Raw genomic sequence first — 17,813 nt, forward strand, 5'->3', positions numbered from 1 at the left:
TAGAACATACCTAGAGAAGACGACATTTTTAGAGTCCTTATATTAGCAGCAGATCGGTTATTTATCTCACAGTCTGTATTAAGATGTCTCCCATCTCTGTTATTAGTTCCACACTGTACATTTGAGTTGCTATTTATTTCACTCCAACTACTGATTCCTTGAGGGTTTCTAGGTTAAAATACATTACTCACATTAGCTTTTTAAGAAATGGAATCAATGGAATTTTGCTTCAGCCATTTTAATAACGGGCTTTTACAGGAATGTATCCTCAACCTTTTTAAAAAATACAAAAAATCAACCCCATAAAAGTCAGTCCAGAGATCTGGAATTCCTCAGTATCTCTCCAACAATGTGTCTCCAATATCCCTCCATCTCAATGTCTCTCCAACAGTTGGGTTTAAGCAATCAGAAGCAGCTATGAGTTTTCCTCTGCTAGACTGACAACAATACAAGAGGCACTCAAGGTGCATGTCTATTATAAATGCTTTATGATTCATAGCTAAATTAGTATATATATCTACACAGTGAAGATCCTTGACACACAGCTGCCCTGTCAGATGATAGCTCTACATGATTCTCTCCAGTTTGTTTTTATTACAGTTCTCTGATCTAGGCCTGTTAAACTTCCAGTGGGATTCCATACACATAATTCAATGCTTAAACCAAAAGGAATGACAGATTTTGAAGTCACTCACAGTGATCTTCTAAGCATCCCATCTAATTTACATTTGCTATATAAATAAGTTACCAAGGAAAATTAAATTTTTATCACCTGTGTAAGAAAGCTATTTCTAATGAAAATTTTTGAAAGTTAATGTAATCTCAGAATCACAGAATCTTAGGGGCTGGAAGGGACCTCAAAAATCGTCCAGTCCAACCCCCCTGCCAGAGCAGGATCACCTAGAGTACATCACACAGGAACACGTCCAGGGAGGTTTTGAATGTCTCCAGTGAAGGAGACTCCACAACCTCTCTGGGCAATAATCACAGAATCAACTTACTTCTGGTTGACTAAAATAATGTATTGCTTCAGGAAACCTGTAACAACTTAGCTACAAAGATTTAGGATGACAAAAAATATGACAACCTAATATTTTTAACAGGCTGTGGATGCTCATGTTCAGAATCACTTTCTGATTCTTCTGTTTCCTCCTCTTCCTTAGTGTTTTCGTTCACAGCATCAATCATCATATCAGATGTTTGCTCATAGTAGTGAACTAACTCACGTAACTCATTCAGCCTTTTACGAACTTCATTGAGCTTCCTGAAGAGAAAAAAAAAAAAAGAACACGTGACATGTTTTGTCATATGAATTGAAACTATGTAGAGCTGAAAAAGCGTTCTTAAAAGTTTACTGCCACTCTCCTAGCTGTAAAAATCTTCCGCTTGAAGTTCTGAACTCATTTAACTGTCCTGGACCATTTGCTAAATGGCCTATAATAATAAATTAAGTAGATTTTAATATGAAATTATTTCTTAACATGGAACTTATTAAAAAACTAACACTCAAAACTACTACAGAACATTATGAAAAAATTAAAGAACTTTTACTGAAGCTTTTCCGATGGATTTAGATTGTCATCTTCTTCACTCTCATTCTGAGAAACAAGGGAATCAGGAGGATAGGGAGCAGATGCCAGGGTATTTGACTCGCCATTGACAACAGTTACTATGCCTGCAGGACCGGAAGCAGCTGAAGTTGTACTTCTTTGATCAATACTTCTTCGAGGAGAATCTGAAGCAGGAAAAACTACAGAAAAGAAACACAGCTCATAAGAACAAGTTGCAAAAGGGAATCACATTAGCTGAATTATATTAAAATGTTAACTACAGAAAATATAGCCCAACTCGGCAATTAGTAACTTCTCTTAGGAGAACAAAAGCTTTTGTCTTAAGTTTCATACAATGCAATGCCAATAGCAAGAGAGTAATAAGTAGCTTTTGTAAACAAGACTTCAGTCAGTTCTTTTTAGCTTTACTGAACTTCAGAAGCAGAAACTTTCATGCTCTGAACCTGCTCAAAGCATTATTTTAAGTGTTTATTTATGGCTGAATTGTTTTTTTGAAATGTAACATTTCAACATGGTAAAAAGAAAAATCCTATCTATTTTTTGACTCTGCTGAGCTCTTGTGTTCATATGCTGTCCATATGTCATAGATTTGAGATTTGATGTATACTTTTTCCAGCTGAAATGATGAAATCATATCCAAGTATGTTTATATTGTATGCCTTGATGAAAGACAGAGGCATAGTAATGTAAATATTAAATTGATCTGCCCTAGTCCAGGAGCATGCTTCAAGTGTCTCATTTCTCAGTGTTAACCAGAATACACTGATCAACCCACAGATGTTTCTAGATACAGGACAACCTTTACCTGTAAAAATATATTACTAGAAATAAAAAGTGAGAGCAGCAAGTAGGCCCACACCAAAACTTCAAGGAGAAGAAAAAGTTGTCTCAAAACTCTAGTCCATTCAGACAGTTAAGTTCCTCTGGCATGGCCTGTGATTAAAGTCTCTGTGACTAGTGCATGAGAAAGTCTTTTGACAGTGGACAAGCAACCCACATAACACCAAAGAGCATCTTAAGTGCCAAGTACATAAATACAGATGTACTGCTACAGAAATAAAGCTCAAATGGTAGTATTAAAAATTTTTACATAGTTATTTCCCCAGCACAGCTTTATACACCCGCATTTCATTAACCAGTTGCAAGTTGAAAGACCATGTTACAAGCACACACATTAAAAAAGATGCATTCTTGAGAAGATATAATTCTGCCTGTATTTACTTACAAGAGGAGTTATTTAGATGCTGGTCACGAAGTGTATGAAGTTCCCCTAACAGTTTGTCCATTTTTTGCTTTTTACCCTGCAACATTCGCATCTTGTTAAAAAGCTGTGCCTTCTCATCTGACATGTGTTCAGACATCGGAGAGTTTCTGCTTTGTGAAATCTCTCTGGTAAGTGAAAGACTTTCTGCTTGCCTTCTATTGTCTGGCACAGATTGTGTCTAAAAAGATTAATTGCATTTTATTCAGAGTACTATGAAAAAAGCCAAAACAATTCTAAGATACAAAAAGCCCTCTAACAGGCTTGCTAGGCACACCACCATAACAAAGAACATTATAAAAGGAAAACACTTTCATCATATCCCAATTATATATTGTGTTAATATGTAATTATACTGCAATATACCAAACTATTCTCTAGATTTTCATGGAAAATTTTGAGACAGAAAGCATAACTTATTCAGCTAATAACCTTTAAGAATATAAAGGTGCTGAGCTTTCAAGTCTGGGGGAAGCATAATTACTCCACTAGCAAATACACACCAATAAGGAAGACAAAAATTTAACTGCACTGTTCAAAAGAAGAAGAGAAAACAGATAATGGCAAAACTTACACGGTGCCATCCAGGGACTGACCTGAGAATCATGAAGTTGGTTGTGAAAGCGCTGAATTAAGTCATTCAATTCTTCATTTAGTTCTGATGTAAGGCTTACTCCTGAAACACTACCTGTAGTCTCTGTTACAACTGGGCACGCAGAGGAGGAAAAAATGTAAATAATTTTCCATAGCAATGAAATAAAGGCTTTTTAATGAAAATATTTAACAAGAACATCAATATGCTTCAACTCTTAAATACAGAAATTACTTTTGTTGTGCCCTTCCACCAACTTCACACTTGAAAGATTGTTAAAAGCAAAATTACTTTTACTTAGTATAGACAAATTAAAACAGTGCAAGCAATCTTACTTTCTTAAAATAATAAATTAACATACACCAAGCCTTCCTTTTGGTATAAGTTGTAATCTTTACAGCTGCAAACAGTCTTGGGGGTTTGTCCTTCAAAAGGCTTTATGGGAAGAATACACTAAAAAGATTGCTATTTTGCCCCTCAGGTTTAAACTGTAACGAGACATAGAACTGGCAGTTGAGAGATCCAAATAAGTTTCTTCTCCCCCAAATATGAACCAACACTTCAACACAGAAAAATCAAAGACAAATATTCTGTTGTTTCCTGTAGATCATGACTTTGTTACTTGCACAAGAAAGTTTTACTATTTTCAAATTTAAAAACATTTATTTTGTCTTATGTTGAATTTGAATCTTTATGTTTCCTACCCTACAATTCTGGCGCATACCACATCTTTAAGTAAGTCAACACAAAGAGCATTAAGAAACTGCAACTAACAGTGACAGAAGTGGAAATGTGAAAAAAATAAAAACACCACCAAATAAAAAAAATTACCATAGGTATTCATTATTTTCTACCCACTCCTCATCAAGACGGAGTTTTATAGATTTGAAGAAAGAAAATAGATTCCATCACAGATCTACTGCTGCAGAGCAGAGAGGAAAAAGCAATTACTGAAAGCCACTTAACAAACAAGTAAACACCTTTTGAAGGCGCTCGCTTCTCTTCCTCCTGTCGTAGCTCTAAAAGCTCTCTACCTACCATCTTCTCTGCTTCTCGTCCTATACTAAAATCTAGAGCTTTCTTAAGTAGTTCGACCTTCTTTCCTACAGTATATCAAACAAAAGACAGGAGAAAAAGTAGAAAGAGAAGCTTGTCAGCACAAGGACTCTTAAAGAGAGACTTTTGGTAAAATGTAGAAGGCAATGCTTACCTTTTTACAAATGAAGCTATCTTAAATACAAAATTGTAATAAAGAACTGCTACCCATATATCCTTCAATCAAGCCTAATGACAATTCTGTTGGGGAAGAGTCACGGAAGAGTAATAGACTGCATGAGAACTTGCTCGGTGCAAAAATTTCATTCCCTACACATAACTGTACTCTGTTTCCAAAGAAAATTGAACAGAATTTAGGGAAGGGTGGGGAGTAGCATGAGTCTCCAACAAGCAAAAGATAATTCAGAAGTCAACAGCATGCAAATCAAGAACAAGTGTCTCCCTTTTAGACTGAATTGTTGAGAAAACAACTCTACTGACAAAAGTAGCTTCTGTCCCAAAGGTAACTTTTGAAAAGTTGAGAATACATGAAAGTGAATTTGAAGAATGATTTTAAGTTGAAGGTTATAACATAACGGTGCTGTTCTACCATCAGGACCATGTCCTCTATGTACATGTCACAGAATTTCTAAGTTCTAGTTTCGTATTTCCTTATATAACTGCTTTGGGAACTTCCTCCTTTCTTTAATTGGATAGATCATTAGGTCTGCCAATGGCTATTAAACTGCCAAGCAACCAGCCACCAAAAAAAAAAAAAAGAAAAACCCATAACACCATGAAAAGCAAGCAAAAACTGACATTACCAAATCCCAATCCCTACAGCGAGAAGGATGCAAAAAGGGAGCGAACAATCTGAACATCCCATTCCAATTTTTTCCTCAAAGGCCTTGTACAGTGATGGAGATGAGAGGCAGACTCTTAATCTGACACGGCAGACCAATTCTCAGAAGAAAAACCCTGGCTTTTAGGATTTTAGAAGTAAACCACAGAAATTAGCTACGTGGTTTTTAACTGACATGCTATTTTACAATGTTACACTGTCAACTATTTTCAGAAATAAAAGTCTTACACTAGATTTTTTAAAAGTGTATTATATATATAAAAAAGACTTTTTAATTCAATCAGTATGCTAACATGCTATCAAAGACACCGTCATTCCACATACCAGAATCATCCATGACTGCAATTGCTTGCTCTGCTTTATGCTGCAAAGCAATAAGAGCTGCCTGTCTTCCTTGAAGAGCCTTCAATTGCTCCTGCTGTTGTAGCATCCTTTTCAATAAATCATGCTGCTTCTGCAAGTTCTCCAACTCCTCTTTAGCTTCCTGTTGGGGATCTCTGGCCTGCAAGATATGAAAGTACTCTATATAACTCACATTACTCTATAGTAATGTGAATTTATTTTTTTGAGTACTAGTGACAGAAGTGTCAAAACAAGCAGGACTTGAACAGAATCAAACAGCCACATTAATATAAAAAGGTGAAATGAAATGGCTTCACCTTTCTGGCAGTACTTTTCAATCTGAAAATTTTAAACATCCAATAGGGAGAAGCCCATACCACCAAGACAGGCTTATCACTCCTGGGAGTTTTCTTTAGAAATCCAGTTACCCACCCTAACATGTCCAAAAGACTAACCCAAGCATCACTCTGTCTTTTGAATCATAAAAGAGCTGTATGACTGGTAAAGCTAAGTAAGATAAAGTGTAGTATCATAGACATATATATAATACAAGACCTAGACTGATTTACTGGCCTAAAACCTCTACATTTTCAGCAGAACTTTTTGGGCAATTATTCCTCTCTAAGCTACAACGTGTTTAGTTTTTGCCATTTTTATGTCATAGACACTAAAATAGACCAAATTTACATAAAACAATTTCAATACTGAAACATACACAGAACTCCCTGTATACCATATTTTCAAATACACGTAAATAGATCTAAAGGAATGAAAGCATGCTGAGCAGTTAAAATATATTAAAACTAAGTTCTTTTCCTCATCCTACCCTAATTAAGATCTGGAGATTTGCCTCAAAACTTTTATTCAATGATTGTCAGCAGGTAACGTGTTTTAATGAGACATCCATGGTTGAGCTCCTGATGCTGTTTGAAGTCGTGTTATCAACCCATGCAGAAAAATCTGCCACCTTCTTGTTAGGAGTTGACAAGTATTTTAAAAGAATACTAAATTAAATAATCTTCTCTCCCAATAGTGCTGAGTTCCTGAAGTACAAAATTATCTCTGTCCAAAATTTCAGCACTAAATATCAGAATAGAAACAGGCATCCTATTAACTAGTTCTGGGTACCAGGAAATGCTCAAATTTTCAGGAGAGAAAGGAGAACATATCCAGAAATCTAAAAATCTCAAAAGTGTCACTACAAATGGCACTGAACATTTCTGTTAAATTTTAATCTTATACATAAAAAGCAGAGCAGAGGAAAAGAGTACACAACAAAATCAACACAGGAAAGAATGAAGAGAAGAAGAGGGAAAAGGGGGGTGTGTCTCAGTCTTGCTCACCTACTAAATACTAAATAATCCAAGCTTTATCTGAATGTAGCAAAGCTGCTTGAGTTAATGAAAATCGCATAACAATTTTTCACATTTGCTTCTACATTTGGACTAATAAGTTTGACAAAACATGCAAGACTTTTATTGAAAAAAAATCCTAACTTAAGAGTTTTTCCTGTTTTTTTGATGTTTGGTTTTTGCGCTTGGAATAAGACACAATAGAAAAGCTGGTAATGGATAACAAAAGAAGTTTTTAACTCCAAGTACCTTAGTCTTTCCCCTTCCAATCAAATATTTAAGTACACAGCTATATTAAAAAAGGTGGAACAAGTTAAGGCTTTTCTCCAGTTTATTTTCTCTATATGGCATTAGCTTAAATTTGCATTGGCAAACTATTGGTGTAAACATGACAAGTGTTTGAAGTCCTGTTTACATTATGTTTTCCCAGAAAGAGAACAGCAAAATTGGATTATCTACATAAAATCAGAACACCTGCTGTACAGAATTACATGCAGTACTTTCTCTGTCCATGTTGACATTTCAGAAAAGAAAGTTGTCAAGCATCTACAAAGAAAAACTCTAGGCAAAGAAGATTCATTCAATGAAGAGACAGCTGTATACAGATGAGCAGACCAAATAGGAACATTCACTGTAAGTAACTAACACATTTGAAGCAGTTAATAAGAAAAAAAATATTAAAAACCCAGCACGTATAAACCCTATTTGAGGCTTAAGTAGTATTTCTGAATTGTACCTTTGTAGGCAATCCATGTTCTTGGCTATTAATCCTACAAGGCCAGATTACCCTGTCATTTAGGGCAGCTCTGTCACTTTTCTCATTAGGGCTTGCTGTAACATCAGTGTCTGTGACCTGTTGTGATGCTGAATTCCCTAGTTTGTCTTCAATGCGGGGCCGAATGCTCAAACTAAAAGATACCTCCTTTATTAAATAGTTTAGTATGTTAGATTTTTAATATGTGCTCCAACTTAGCATGCATTTTGAAGTTACAAATCTACCCACTTGTATCTAGTCAAATAATAAAAAGTAGTATCAATCTACTAAAGTGGAAAAACATTTTAGTCATTCTTAAGACTTGATAACAATAAGGCTCCATACAGCAATCAACTTTGTAGAACTATTCATTCTGCATATAATACAAACTGCATGTAAAGAGAAATTAATTCAAAATGAAGAGCAAAACATAAAACTATAACCCATTTTGCAAAGGTGAAGAAAAACACAACTTTACATGCATGCTTCTTAAAATTGTACTAGTCTATTTTTTATTTTCTTTTTTTTAAAGTTAAAAATACATTTTCCATGTCTATACAAGGATAGAAAGAGCTCTTACAAGGCTTAAAATAATTACAAAAAGTTGTTAATGATTTAACTGCTGTTGTACTTTCAAGTACATAAATTCTCCTAATCTGTAGAACATTCAGTGTATTAACTGGCCAGAACAATACCAGCTCTCTAGTACTTTTCCTCAGTATAGTACTATTGGAAGATGTAAAACATAAGTTGTTATTAAAATGCTTTTGTATCTACTACAAGAATTGTTTACGTCATTATTGTAAAAGCTTTTATAAATAGAAAAGAAGATTGTCTGCCTTTCTTGGAACCAAATTCAGAACACATTTTCTGAAAGGTGCTCATGTGTTCAAAAAAGGAGAAACTTCTGTGCTAGGTCAACACTTATGATATCACTGGAAGATACTTTGGCAGTGGCCCACAAATGACCCTTTCCTCACCCGACACCAGCAAGTTTTCCCCCTTAACAAAGAAACACTTACAGATGAACTACTGTATAGACAACTATTCCTTCCTACATCAATCCACTGCATGCTCTGCCAAAAGACACATTTAACCTTTCATTCTACTTTGAAGATAAGATTTTTTTAAAAAACTAATCAAGATACACTGTTGTTATGAAAGAATCATGAATTTTTTCTTCACACACACACAAAAATAAAAACATATCCACACATGCATAAACACCTCCTGAAAAGAGTGTCTGGGGATTTACTATTTTTTAATTGAACTGCAGATTATGACACTACCATAACAATCATGACAAAACCAAAACAAAGCCTTCATGTCTAGGACCTTATTTACTAAAAGGCAGCTTACCGTGGTATCTGAAGCCTCAGACTGCACATCAAGATTTAGCGATGTGCTCTCACCTACAGAACCAGATCCCACAGCTGAATCTATAGTCCGAACATCATCCTCCTCATTTTCTCTAGCCTGAAATATTTCATTGGTATAAATCAAAAGCTATATAAGGGGGCAGTAAAAATGAATTATGGAAGGTACTACATATCAAAACCAACACCCCCAGTAGCACCATCAAAACATCAAAGGTCAACTCCTGAAAAAGCTTACAGTGCAGAAACAAATACATTATGTTCTCAAACTTACAAGCATCTTTTGCAAAAATCTCAGATAGGATTTCTCCTGCTCTTTAAGGTGATCTATAAGGTGTGATAAACGCTCAACATTGGCCGATCTTTCATTTTTCTCTACAAGATCATCCCGCATGGAGCTGGCCTTAGCAATATAGTCGCGAATTTGAACTAGTCTGCTCACAATCTGTAAAGATACTCAAGTTACTGAATGCATTCAACTACAGCTTTAACGTAATTAATGCACAAGACATGGTGATAGCAACAGTGAAGTAGTATTTAAAGGGATGACATGCTAGGACTTCAATCCTATAAGCACACTTCTGCAAGTGGTTAAAAGTCAACAGCTTTTATAAGGATAGATTTATGTATGCATGAGGTTGCAAGGCTGAAACACAGGGTTTCTTGTTGACACAAGCTAAAACAAAATTGAGCTCATTAACATGAAATATTAAACTGTGAGAGTATTTTCTGGATCTGTATAAGAGAAATAACCTCTCAGACGAAAATTAACTATGTTTCTGTTACCAATAAACAAATTTCTAAAGAACAACATGATTAGTTTCAGTATCACATTTTCCTCAAGCTGCCTTTTACAACAGTGGAAAGAAAGTACTTCCAGTAAAGATTTAACAGTTGCACTTTTCAGAAATTTAGAAAGATGCACTGAAAAGTATCAAGGTAATTAGAACTTTCTAACAGTCAATATTCTCTAGACTTTAAAGGCTATGTAAATACCTGGCTACTATCCATAGCTGATTCTCCCCTTCCACCTTCTTGAGCTGAGACTTGACAATTTTGCAAGGAATCCTTGCTTCGAGCAGCTCCAAATAAGTCTTTGCTTTGCAGTGATACGCCACTTTCCTTTTTTTGGGAACCTGAGGCAGCATCTTTGCTTTTATTAGTGTTTATCTGCAGTGACAGGAAGTTGAATGGTTTTTTGTTTTCATTAAGTTGACGTTTGTTGTTAGCAGCCGTTGCCCTGCCTTGAGAATCACTTCCAATGCTTCTCTAAAAAAAAAAATAAAAAAAAAAAGAAAGAAAGAAAAATTGCTTTATGTTTTTCCTCCAATATATTCTCAACACTGCTTAGTTTTAGCTGCATTTTAAAGTAATCTTATTAGTCACTGACTAGCCAAAAGCTAGCTAAAGACAGTGCTAGTGATTTTTGCCATATACTTTTCAGAAAGCAAGACCACCCCACCAGAATAGCTGAAAAGAAAATGGCTTCTACAGTTCCTCACAGCTTAGTTCCTCTTACTTGCTGTGGCCTCCACCTTTACTATAGTGCAAGGCATCCTATCTCTCTGCGTACACTTGACAGCAACAACATGAAAAAGCAACATAATCATTTGCAGAATATGATAATTCATACTTCAGTTTTTCTTTAAATGCATCAAAATAGCAACTTGTTGCTGTAACATACTTTTCACCAGGAAGTTACACCCAGTCATGTTTGAAGAAAAATTTCACAGGCTAGACAAGTTAACAACAAACTTTGCCAAAGTTTAACAAACCTCTCTTCTGAAACTGCTAGCGCAAATTTATGCTTTATTGCCAAAAAAATAATCCCTCATACTTTTATTTGTTTTGGACAAGGGAAGGATGAATGTGCCATATTCCCAAAGAAGCAGTTACGGTTCAAGGGTTCATGCCACACATTTCTCTACACTCTACTGAAGAGCAGTTTTTAATGCTACTCTTCTGCTTAATCCACAAAGATAATGTTCAGAATCACACACAGGCACTTCAAGAACAGACTTTCAAACTACAGCAACAGGTATTTTTGAGTAGCAGACAAGCATAAGTAAGAAATACTGATTTAAGGACAGAGAAATTTGCCAATGAGAGGAAGTGAAGACAACTAACATACTCTCAAGCATAACAACTAACATACTCTCAAAGCCATGGTCCTGAACTTTCCAAAATTTTCTCAAGTTAAAAAACCAGAATTTTTATTTGGCTCCCATGGTGCCTATAAGTTGTTTTTTTTTTAATCTTAACCACTTCTGAAATCTTATTAACCTGGCAAATTATTAAGGAATAGCCAAATAAATTTTTGCAGTCACATTTATAGTGGTAACCAGTATTCATACACACCTGATCAAGATCACTGAAGTTTATTATTTGTTTAAGCCTTTCTAGCTCAGCCTGCTCTGGAACAGACATCTGGGTCATGTATCGGGCATGAGGAAAACTATGAGGAGTTCTGGTCTTCCGTCGTCCCATTCCAGGTGAGGATTCTGGAGATATATCATTAGTAAGCCTCGTTTCAGCTTCCCCACCAAGCTTTTTCTTGTTTTTTTCTGAAGATCTGTTTGCTTTCTTCTGTTGACTTCCCCAGTCCTTAAGAGGAAGGAGAGGGAGGAAAAAAATGTTGTATTTGTTATCCACATAGATAAAAAGTAAATGCTTTTATTGAGACTTTACTTGCATTTCAGAAGTAAAAATAAAAAGCAATCAAAAGAAGTACTGAATTGTCTAGACCAAATTTTCTCCACTGCAGAAATTAAAAATAGCTTGTCACGAAATTTTAAACCCATTTAATCCTACAATGCATTAAAATAGTTCCAGATGAAGTTCAAATTCTATTCTTCTTTGCCGAAGACTCTTCAGCAGCTTAGAATTTTGAAAATTAGGTTTCACTTCCGTAACACCCACATGCTTTTGGGTCTAGCTACTTTATTTACTAAAAAACTTCCCATAAATACATCTACAGACTTCACTATCTCAAATTTACACTCATTTCTTGCTTACATTTACCTCAATTACTTTTATTGGTGTTGCACACACTTAACTGTAAATCTGTACTGACAAGGCTTAGGATTTTGTATTGCTACCTGTCACTAACAGAATATACCAGGTAATTTTCATGTACAGCAAAAAATGGTAACTGAAAGGTAAGATTAACTGTACCGTGTTGTTCAACCGGTCATCAAGGCTCTCATTGCTCCAGCTAGGCAAGTCCTGATCATTCATGCCTTCTTCAAAGGGACCACCTCCTGTTGCCATGACAAGCAACCAATAAAAATAATCTAAAATAAATAGTTGAAAGGAACAAGCTGTATTAAAACCAGTTTATGCAGAATATTTTAAAAATTCATAATCTGAGATGACAACTACACATCCATCACCAAATGAAAACACAAGGCTGTTTTAGGAAAACAACTCCTGTTTACTAAACTATAATTAAAAATGTAACAGTGATAACACCACAGACACTGTCACTAAAAATTAAACAGGGAGTAGTTGTAGGCTGTTGGTTATTTTTAACTTTTAAACTTTTTTTAAATCCCTGCTCTTAGAAAGTATACTGTTTTTATTTTGAGACTATTGATATTCCTTAATTTAAAACACACTACTTGGAAAGACACTTCTGTGGTCACAAAGCCTGCACTTCCCAGTCCAGGGTAATGCTTATTCAGTAGGTGACTGACTATACGTGACTATATCCAGTAAGTGAGTTTGAAGACCTAGTATGTCAAACTTTCACCTTTACTTCAATACTAAGATGCTGACAACAGAGAAACAGAGCACTGAAGGGGATACTCCATACAATACACAGAAAATAGATATTGATAAAACTATTTCTACTTTCTTTACCACATGCTATGTTTTCTCAGCATTGAATGTTGTGCTACTTACAGTATTACAGTTTCTAGCAAAATCAAACAAAATAATTTGGGCTTCCTAGAGCTTTGCTGCTAACAGTGTGGCATGTGTTAAAAGTTTTCACTTTCTTTTCTAGTTTTGACATTAGTAGTAAAAAAGCTGTTAAAGCTGAAAGATCAGAAACAAAGTATTCCTTTATAGCAATAAAATTAGATTAGCCTGTTCATAAAAGTGAATGACACATAACCGTATATACTTGGAGGCTGCAATAAAATGTGTGTAGTTTAAGTGCTGCTGGCGCAGTTCCACTTGCAGGGCCTTGCAGAGAATCACTTTTACCAGCAAGTTTAACTGCTATGTAAAGACATGATCCTGGCTTTATTTTTAACAGGAAAAAAAAAATAAATTAAAAGGACAATTTCTTTCTAAACACTTTATTGCAACCTATCTACTATTGATTTTCACACCAAGATTTCACACAGTGTGAGTGAAGAAATCACCTCAAGCTTGAGATTAGGAAGCATCAAAGGTGGTTCGGTGTTTTTTTTATAATCCGTTCCAGAAAAAAAAAATACATGAATCCTGAACTAAGTTTAAAAGCTGTACTAGTACACCTATATTCCATAAGTATATTATTCAATCAAAATCACACAGTACAAGCCCTCTCAGTAGGTGCACAAAGCAGTATTTTTATGGAAACACCTATTTTAGCCTATTACTGTCCCATTAAGGAAACAGGGATCTGCCAGGTACACTCATTACACCATAGCCACATCTCCACTCAGCAGTGAGCCAAGTCACAGACACAGTCAGGAGCAACTCATCCTGGGTAACTCACAATCAGAGTTGTAACACAGGTAAAGTTAAGCACCTGCTGCTTTGGCAACTGGCAGATCTGTGTCCTACTGTCTCGCAGATCTGTGTCCTACTGTCTCGCATATTCCTTCATACCCCTTCTTCATCCCAACAGAAATGTGCACTAGGCCACACAACTGAAGCACAGCATCTGTACACTAGCTACCCAACAAACAAAGGCAGAACTACAAAAAATCTTGACTTCTCAACTGGAGAAGTTCCCTGATCTGACTAACCTTATGACTATTGAAGAACTATCTATAGGTTCAACAAAGGCAAATAAAAGTCACGTCATCAGGAAGAGTGAAACCCAGCCCGGTCAACTGTAAAACCACACCTTTTGTGCAACTTTTACCCAGGTGAACTGTCAGGTTTATTTAGAAAGTTAGAACACAATGCCCTTTCATATTTTCTTTATGTAGAATCACAACTATTCTACCAGAAGTTCTCCTGCCAACTCAAGGTAAATTTGACAAGCTTTCATAACAAATGCAATTATCAGTTTAGCTTATTTCAGACCACAGTTACACTTTGTATGAACTTTCTTCAGTCACAAATAAACTGTTCAGCTTTGTAGATGAGCAAGACCCACCACTTCAGATAGGACTCTATCCTGACCTGTGTCACTAAGCATAATCTTGACAAGATTAGAGGCCATCTGGGTTTACGGTCCAATTCAGTAAGCTGTTTTCTCATCATCACGTTATATAATTCTACTGAAACTGTAGCAAAAGATTTTTTTCCTACCTTCCACTTAAAAAACAAGAAGCAGCAGTTTTGGGCTTTTTTATGTAATACTATTTGCATTTATTTCATTTAAAGCTTCCATAAAAGCTACCTTCAACTATCTTTGATGTAGGAGTCTCTGATTCCCTCTGAAGTAAATTCATTTCCACTGATGGAATACTCCAAACAATATTCTCAAACAAGGACACCAGGCAAACACCAATGCACCCTAATACAGGTCGAAAATAACAATATCCTGATGACTTCCAGCAAGTGGATTTTAATGTGTTCTAACAGAACTGTGTCCTTCCCAGACAGCAAGTTTCTAAACATTCATATAGTCTGATATTTCCAAGTTAGTTATATTCAAGTGAGTTTAAGATCACAGACCTATGCTGACCTATTTTATCCCTTCAGCTCTACTAAAAAGAGGTTCAGCCAGCTTTTTTCTTAGAGACTAAACACTCCCTATGAAGCTGTGTTTTTCACCTCCCCACGCACACTTGAATAATTTAGGGTTTTTTCCTTACGTTTGATTTTACCAGCTATTTCCAGTAGAAATCCTCTTATAAAAGCTTTGATATCCTCCTATTATGCTATTTTTGCATCCAGCAACCCATTAGCAATCTCAGCTTCTTGCACATTAGAGAATCTGTATAAAAGCTCTATTTCAACATGTGCGTGCTGCTTTACACCATTTACTAGGGAGTTGGAAACAAAATAACTTTGAACTATATTTTCTACCAAAAAAAATAACATGTAAGATCGCAGTCAAAACATGTGAGATTGTAGTCATATTTTGTACATGTAACAGAAATATGAATATTACATAAAAGTATCACTCCAAAACATACCAACAAATCAGGTAAGTATTTTAATCAGGGGACTTGTTTTTTTTACTTTTTTTTTCCTATAGCATTCAAGTGAACTGCAAGAACTCTGAAGACCACTTAATTCTGCAAATAAAAACTTTTGAAAACTAAATATTAAATGGAAAACAAAAAGTTGTGAAAAGCCAACATACAGCCATAAACACTGGAAACGGGATCAAACTTTAAGTTTAGCTGCTTAAGAAAAGCGCTCCTCACTAAGCTTTGCCTACAGAGCACTGCCAACCGCACAGCATCATCAAACAGGAGCAGAGAACGGAGCAAGTCCTCTCCTGTTGCACCGGACAGCCCTCAGAGCAGCAAAGCGCTCTAAGAACCGCAAACTCGAAACACCGGAACCAAGGCAGGGGATGCCCAGCACTACCAGACTGCAGAGTGGGGCCGAGCCCCGCAGCCCAGCCCTTCCCGGCGCCCCGCCGGCTGCCGTCCCGACCTGCTCCACTTACACGGCAGGGCAACCAGCCCAGGCCCAGAGGGTCTCGTTGCGGCCAACGAGGCCGGCGGGTCCGGTGAACCCCGGCGGTTCTGCCCGCCGAGCTGCTGCGTGGGACAGGCGAAGCGCTGCGCGGGTCAGGGGGGGCGACCAGGAGGACGGGAAGTCCGTTCCTCCGCGGCGCCAAAACCCGGAGCCGCGGGCGGGCAGGGGGGAGGCGAGGAGAGGCGGGGATGGCAGGAGGGGATGGCGGGCGCGTTGGGCGGGCTCTACTCAAAGCGACTCGGGAAAAAGCGCGGCCGTTGCCACTGCCCAGCCGGCGTCTCCCTGGAGAGCGGGTAACGCACCCTTCCCCGAGGCGGAGGGGCGCGACGAGCCCGACCTGCCGGCTCCGTAAGGCTTCGCTGGGCCTGCCGGACCCGAGTCCCCCGCAGCGCCGGGCAGCGGGCGTAACCCCGTCTCCTCGCCGGCCGGCTGCCCACCCACGCGGGCCCGCAGGGGCGCCAAGGCCGAGCCGGGCGCCCTGCCCCACCAGCGGCGGCCCCCGCCTCCCCTCCCCGCCGCCAGCGGGGGAAGAGCGGGCAGGCCGCCGCGCGAAGGGGAGGAGAGGGCGGCTCACCCCGCGGCGGAGGGGAGGTCACCCAGGCCTGGTTTCTGCTCCGCCGTCGTTCACTACCCGGAGGGCCCGAGTTGCCCGGCCGAGCGTTCCGCCTCCCGGCAGCGGAGAAGAGCAGCGGCCTCGCGGCGCCGAACGCCGCGGAACAGCGCGGGGAGCGGGACTCAAAGCGCCGCCGCAACGGCTGCCGCCGCCATCTTGCCCGCCGCTCCGCGAGCGCTGCAGGGGGGCGGCCCCGGCGGACGGATACACAGCGTTACCTGGTAACGCCGCCCCACCATGCCCTTCCGCGCGGAGGGACACGTGATCGCTGGGAGGGGGGGAGGGCGCCCGAAACTCCAAGTCCCAGCGTGCCCCGCGCGGGGAGCGGGCTGGCGCCTGCCCCGCCGGGCCGCAGAGCCTCCTGGGAACGGTAGTTTTCCCGTCAGGAGAGCGCCCTGCCCCGCCGCTGGATTGGCGCTGCCCTGCGGCGGGAGGCGGGGCGCCGGGCTCGTTTTGCTCCTGACAGAAAACCCGAAAACTGTTGTGAATTCTGAAGGAAATTGACCTGACTGGAAGACTATCACGTCAAAAAAAAAAAAAAAAAAGAAAAAAAAAAAAAGAGGTCAAACCCCAGAGCGTGCGGGAGCATCAGGCCCTGCCCTCACCTGGCGCAGTGTCAGCTGGCAGAGGCTGTTCCCGGCTGCGTTTGGACTCCTGCAAGAACTCGCCGCTGAAAATGCGGTGGTGCTGGAAAAGTGGAAGTCGTCGTAGTCTGTCCTTCCTCCTTCGTTGCATGCAGTGCCAGGGTCTGTGTTGTGCTGTTTGCTTTGAGGCTTGGAGTTGTTTACAGATCTGGGTTCTTCCAACTTCCCTTTGAAAAAAGAAAATTACAGGAAAAAAGTAGAAGGATCCTACTTTTCATTTAAAAAAAAAAATAGATTGTTGTGCGTTAATAGTCGTGCTGTGCTTCAGGTTTATGCTCCAATCACCCTAGTCCAGGCAGATAAACTTGTATTCAGCAGAAGTTTCTGCCTTCAGCGGACTGGGCTTGTATAATATGCTGAGGATTCTTTATTTCTGCTTCAGTAAAGCTGGTATTTCTTTCATTAGAGGGCGTTGTCCTTTGTTGTCAGAATGGGAAAAACAAGTTATGATTTTCAGCATTTCCGTCACACTGAGTTTCTGAAGCAGAAGCATTTTCTGAGCAAGAAACATTTACAGGTACTACATAGCCATGTAGTTAACCCCCATCTCCTCTACACTGGTACTTACACTAATGTATTTTGCTCCACCAAA

The 17,813-nt window shown here is 38.7% G+C and overlaps 1 protein-coding gene across 22 annotated transcripts in view; it reads right to left on the reverse strand.

The window, feature by feature from the left end:
• The window catches only part of PCM1 (pericentriolar material 1), a 44,972-nt gene extending 28,224 nt beyond the window's left edge, over positions 1–16,748 (reverse strand). For 15 of the 22 annotated variants that reach the window (XM_051619625.1, XM_051619621.1, XM_051619615.1 and 12 more), the window contains exons 1-12: positions 16,539–16,748; positions 12,320–12,438; positions 11,504–11,749; positions 10,142–10,414; positions 9,420–9,590; positions 9,129–9,245; positions 5,646–5,823; positions 3,429–3,538; positions 2,797–3,013; positions 1,552–1,750; positions 1,088–1,264; positions 11–168 (exon numbers count right to left, since the gene is read on the reverse strand). In XM_051619625.1, the coding sequence (XP_051475585.1) occupies positions 11–168; positions 1,088–1,264; positions 1,552–1,750; positions 2,797–3,013; positions 3,429–3,538; positions 5,646–5,823; positions 9,129–9,245; positions 9,420–9,590; positions 10,142–10,414; positions 11,504–11,749; positions 12,320–12,415 (1,942 nt within the window). In that variant the 5' untranslated portion in view covers positions 12,416–12,438; positions 16,539–16,748. Of the gene's footprint in view, positions 1–10; positions 169–1,087; positions 1,265–1,551; positions 1,751–2,796; positions 3,014–3,428; positions 3,539–4,404; positions 4,670–5,645; positions 5,824–9,128; positions 9,246–9,419; positions 9,591–10,141; positions 10,415–11,503; positions 11,750–12,319; positions 12,439–16,266; positions 16,351–16,538 lie in introns of those variants that run through there. The other 7 variants (XM_051619632.1, XM_051619629.1, XM_051619622.1 and 4 more) reach the window with 4 other exon arrangements.
• Positions 16,749–17,813: the final 1,065 nt, after the last annotated feature.

The sequence above is a fragment of the Apus apus genome, chromosome 4, assembly GCF_020740795.1.
Source record: "Apus apus isolate bApuApu2 chromosome 4, bApuApu2.pri.cur, whole genome shotgun sequence".
NCBI lineage: Eukaryota > Metazoa > Chordata > Aves > Apodiformes > Apodidae > Apus > Apus apus.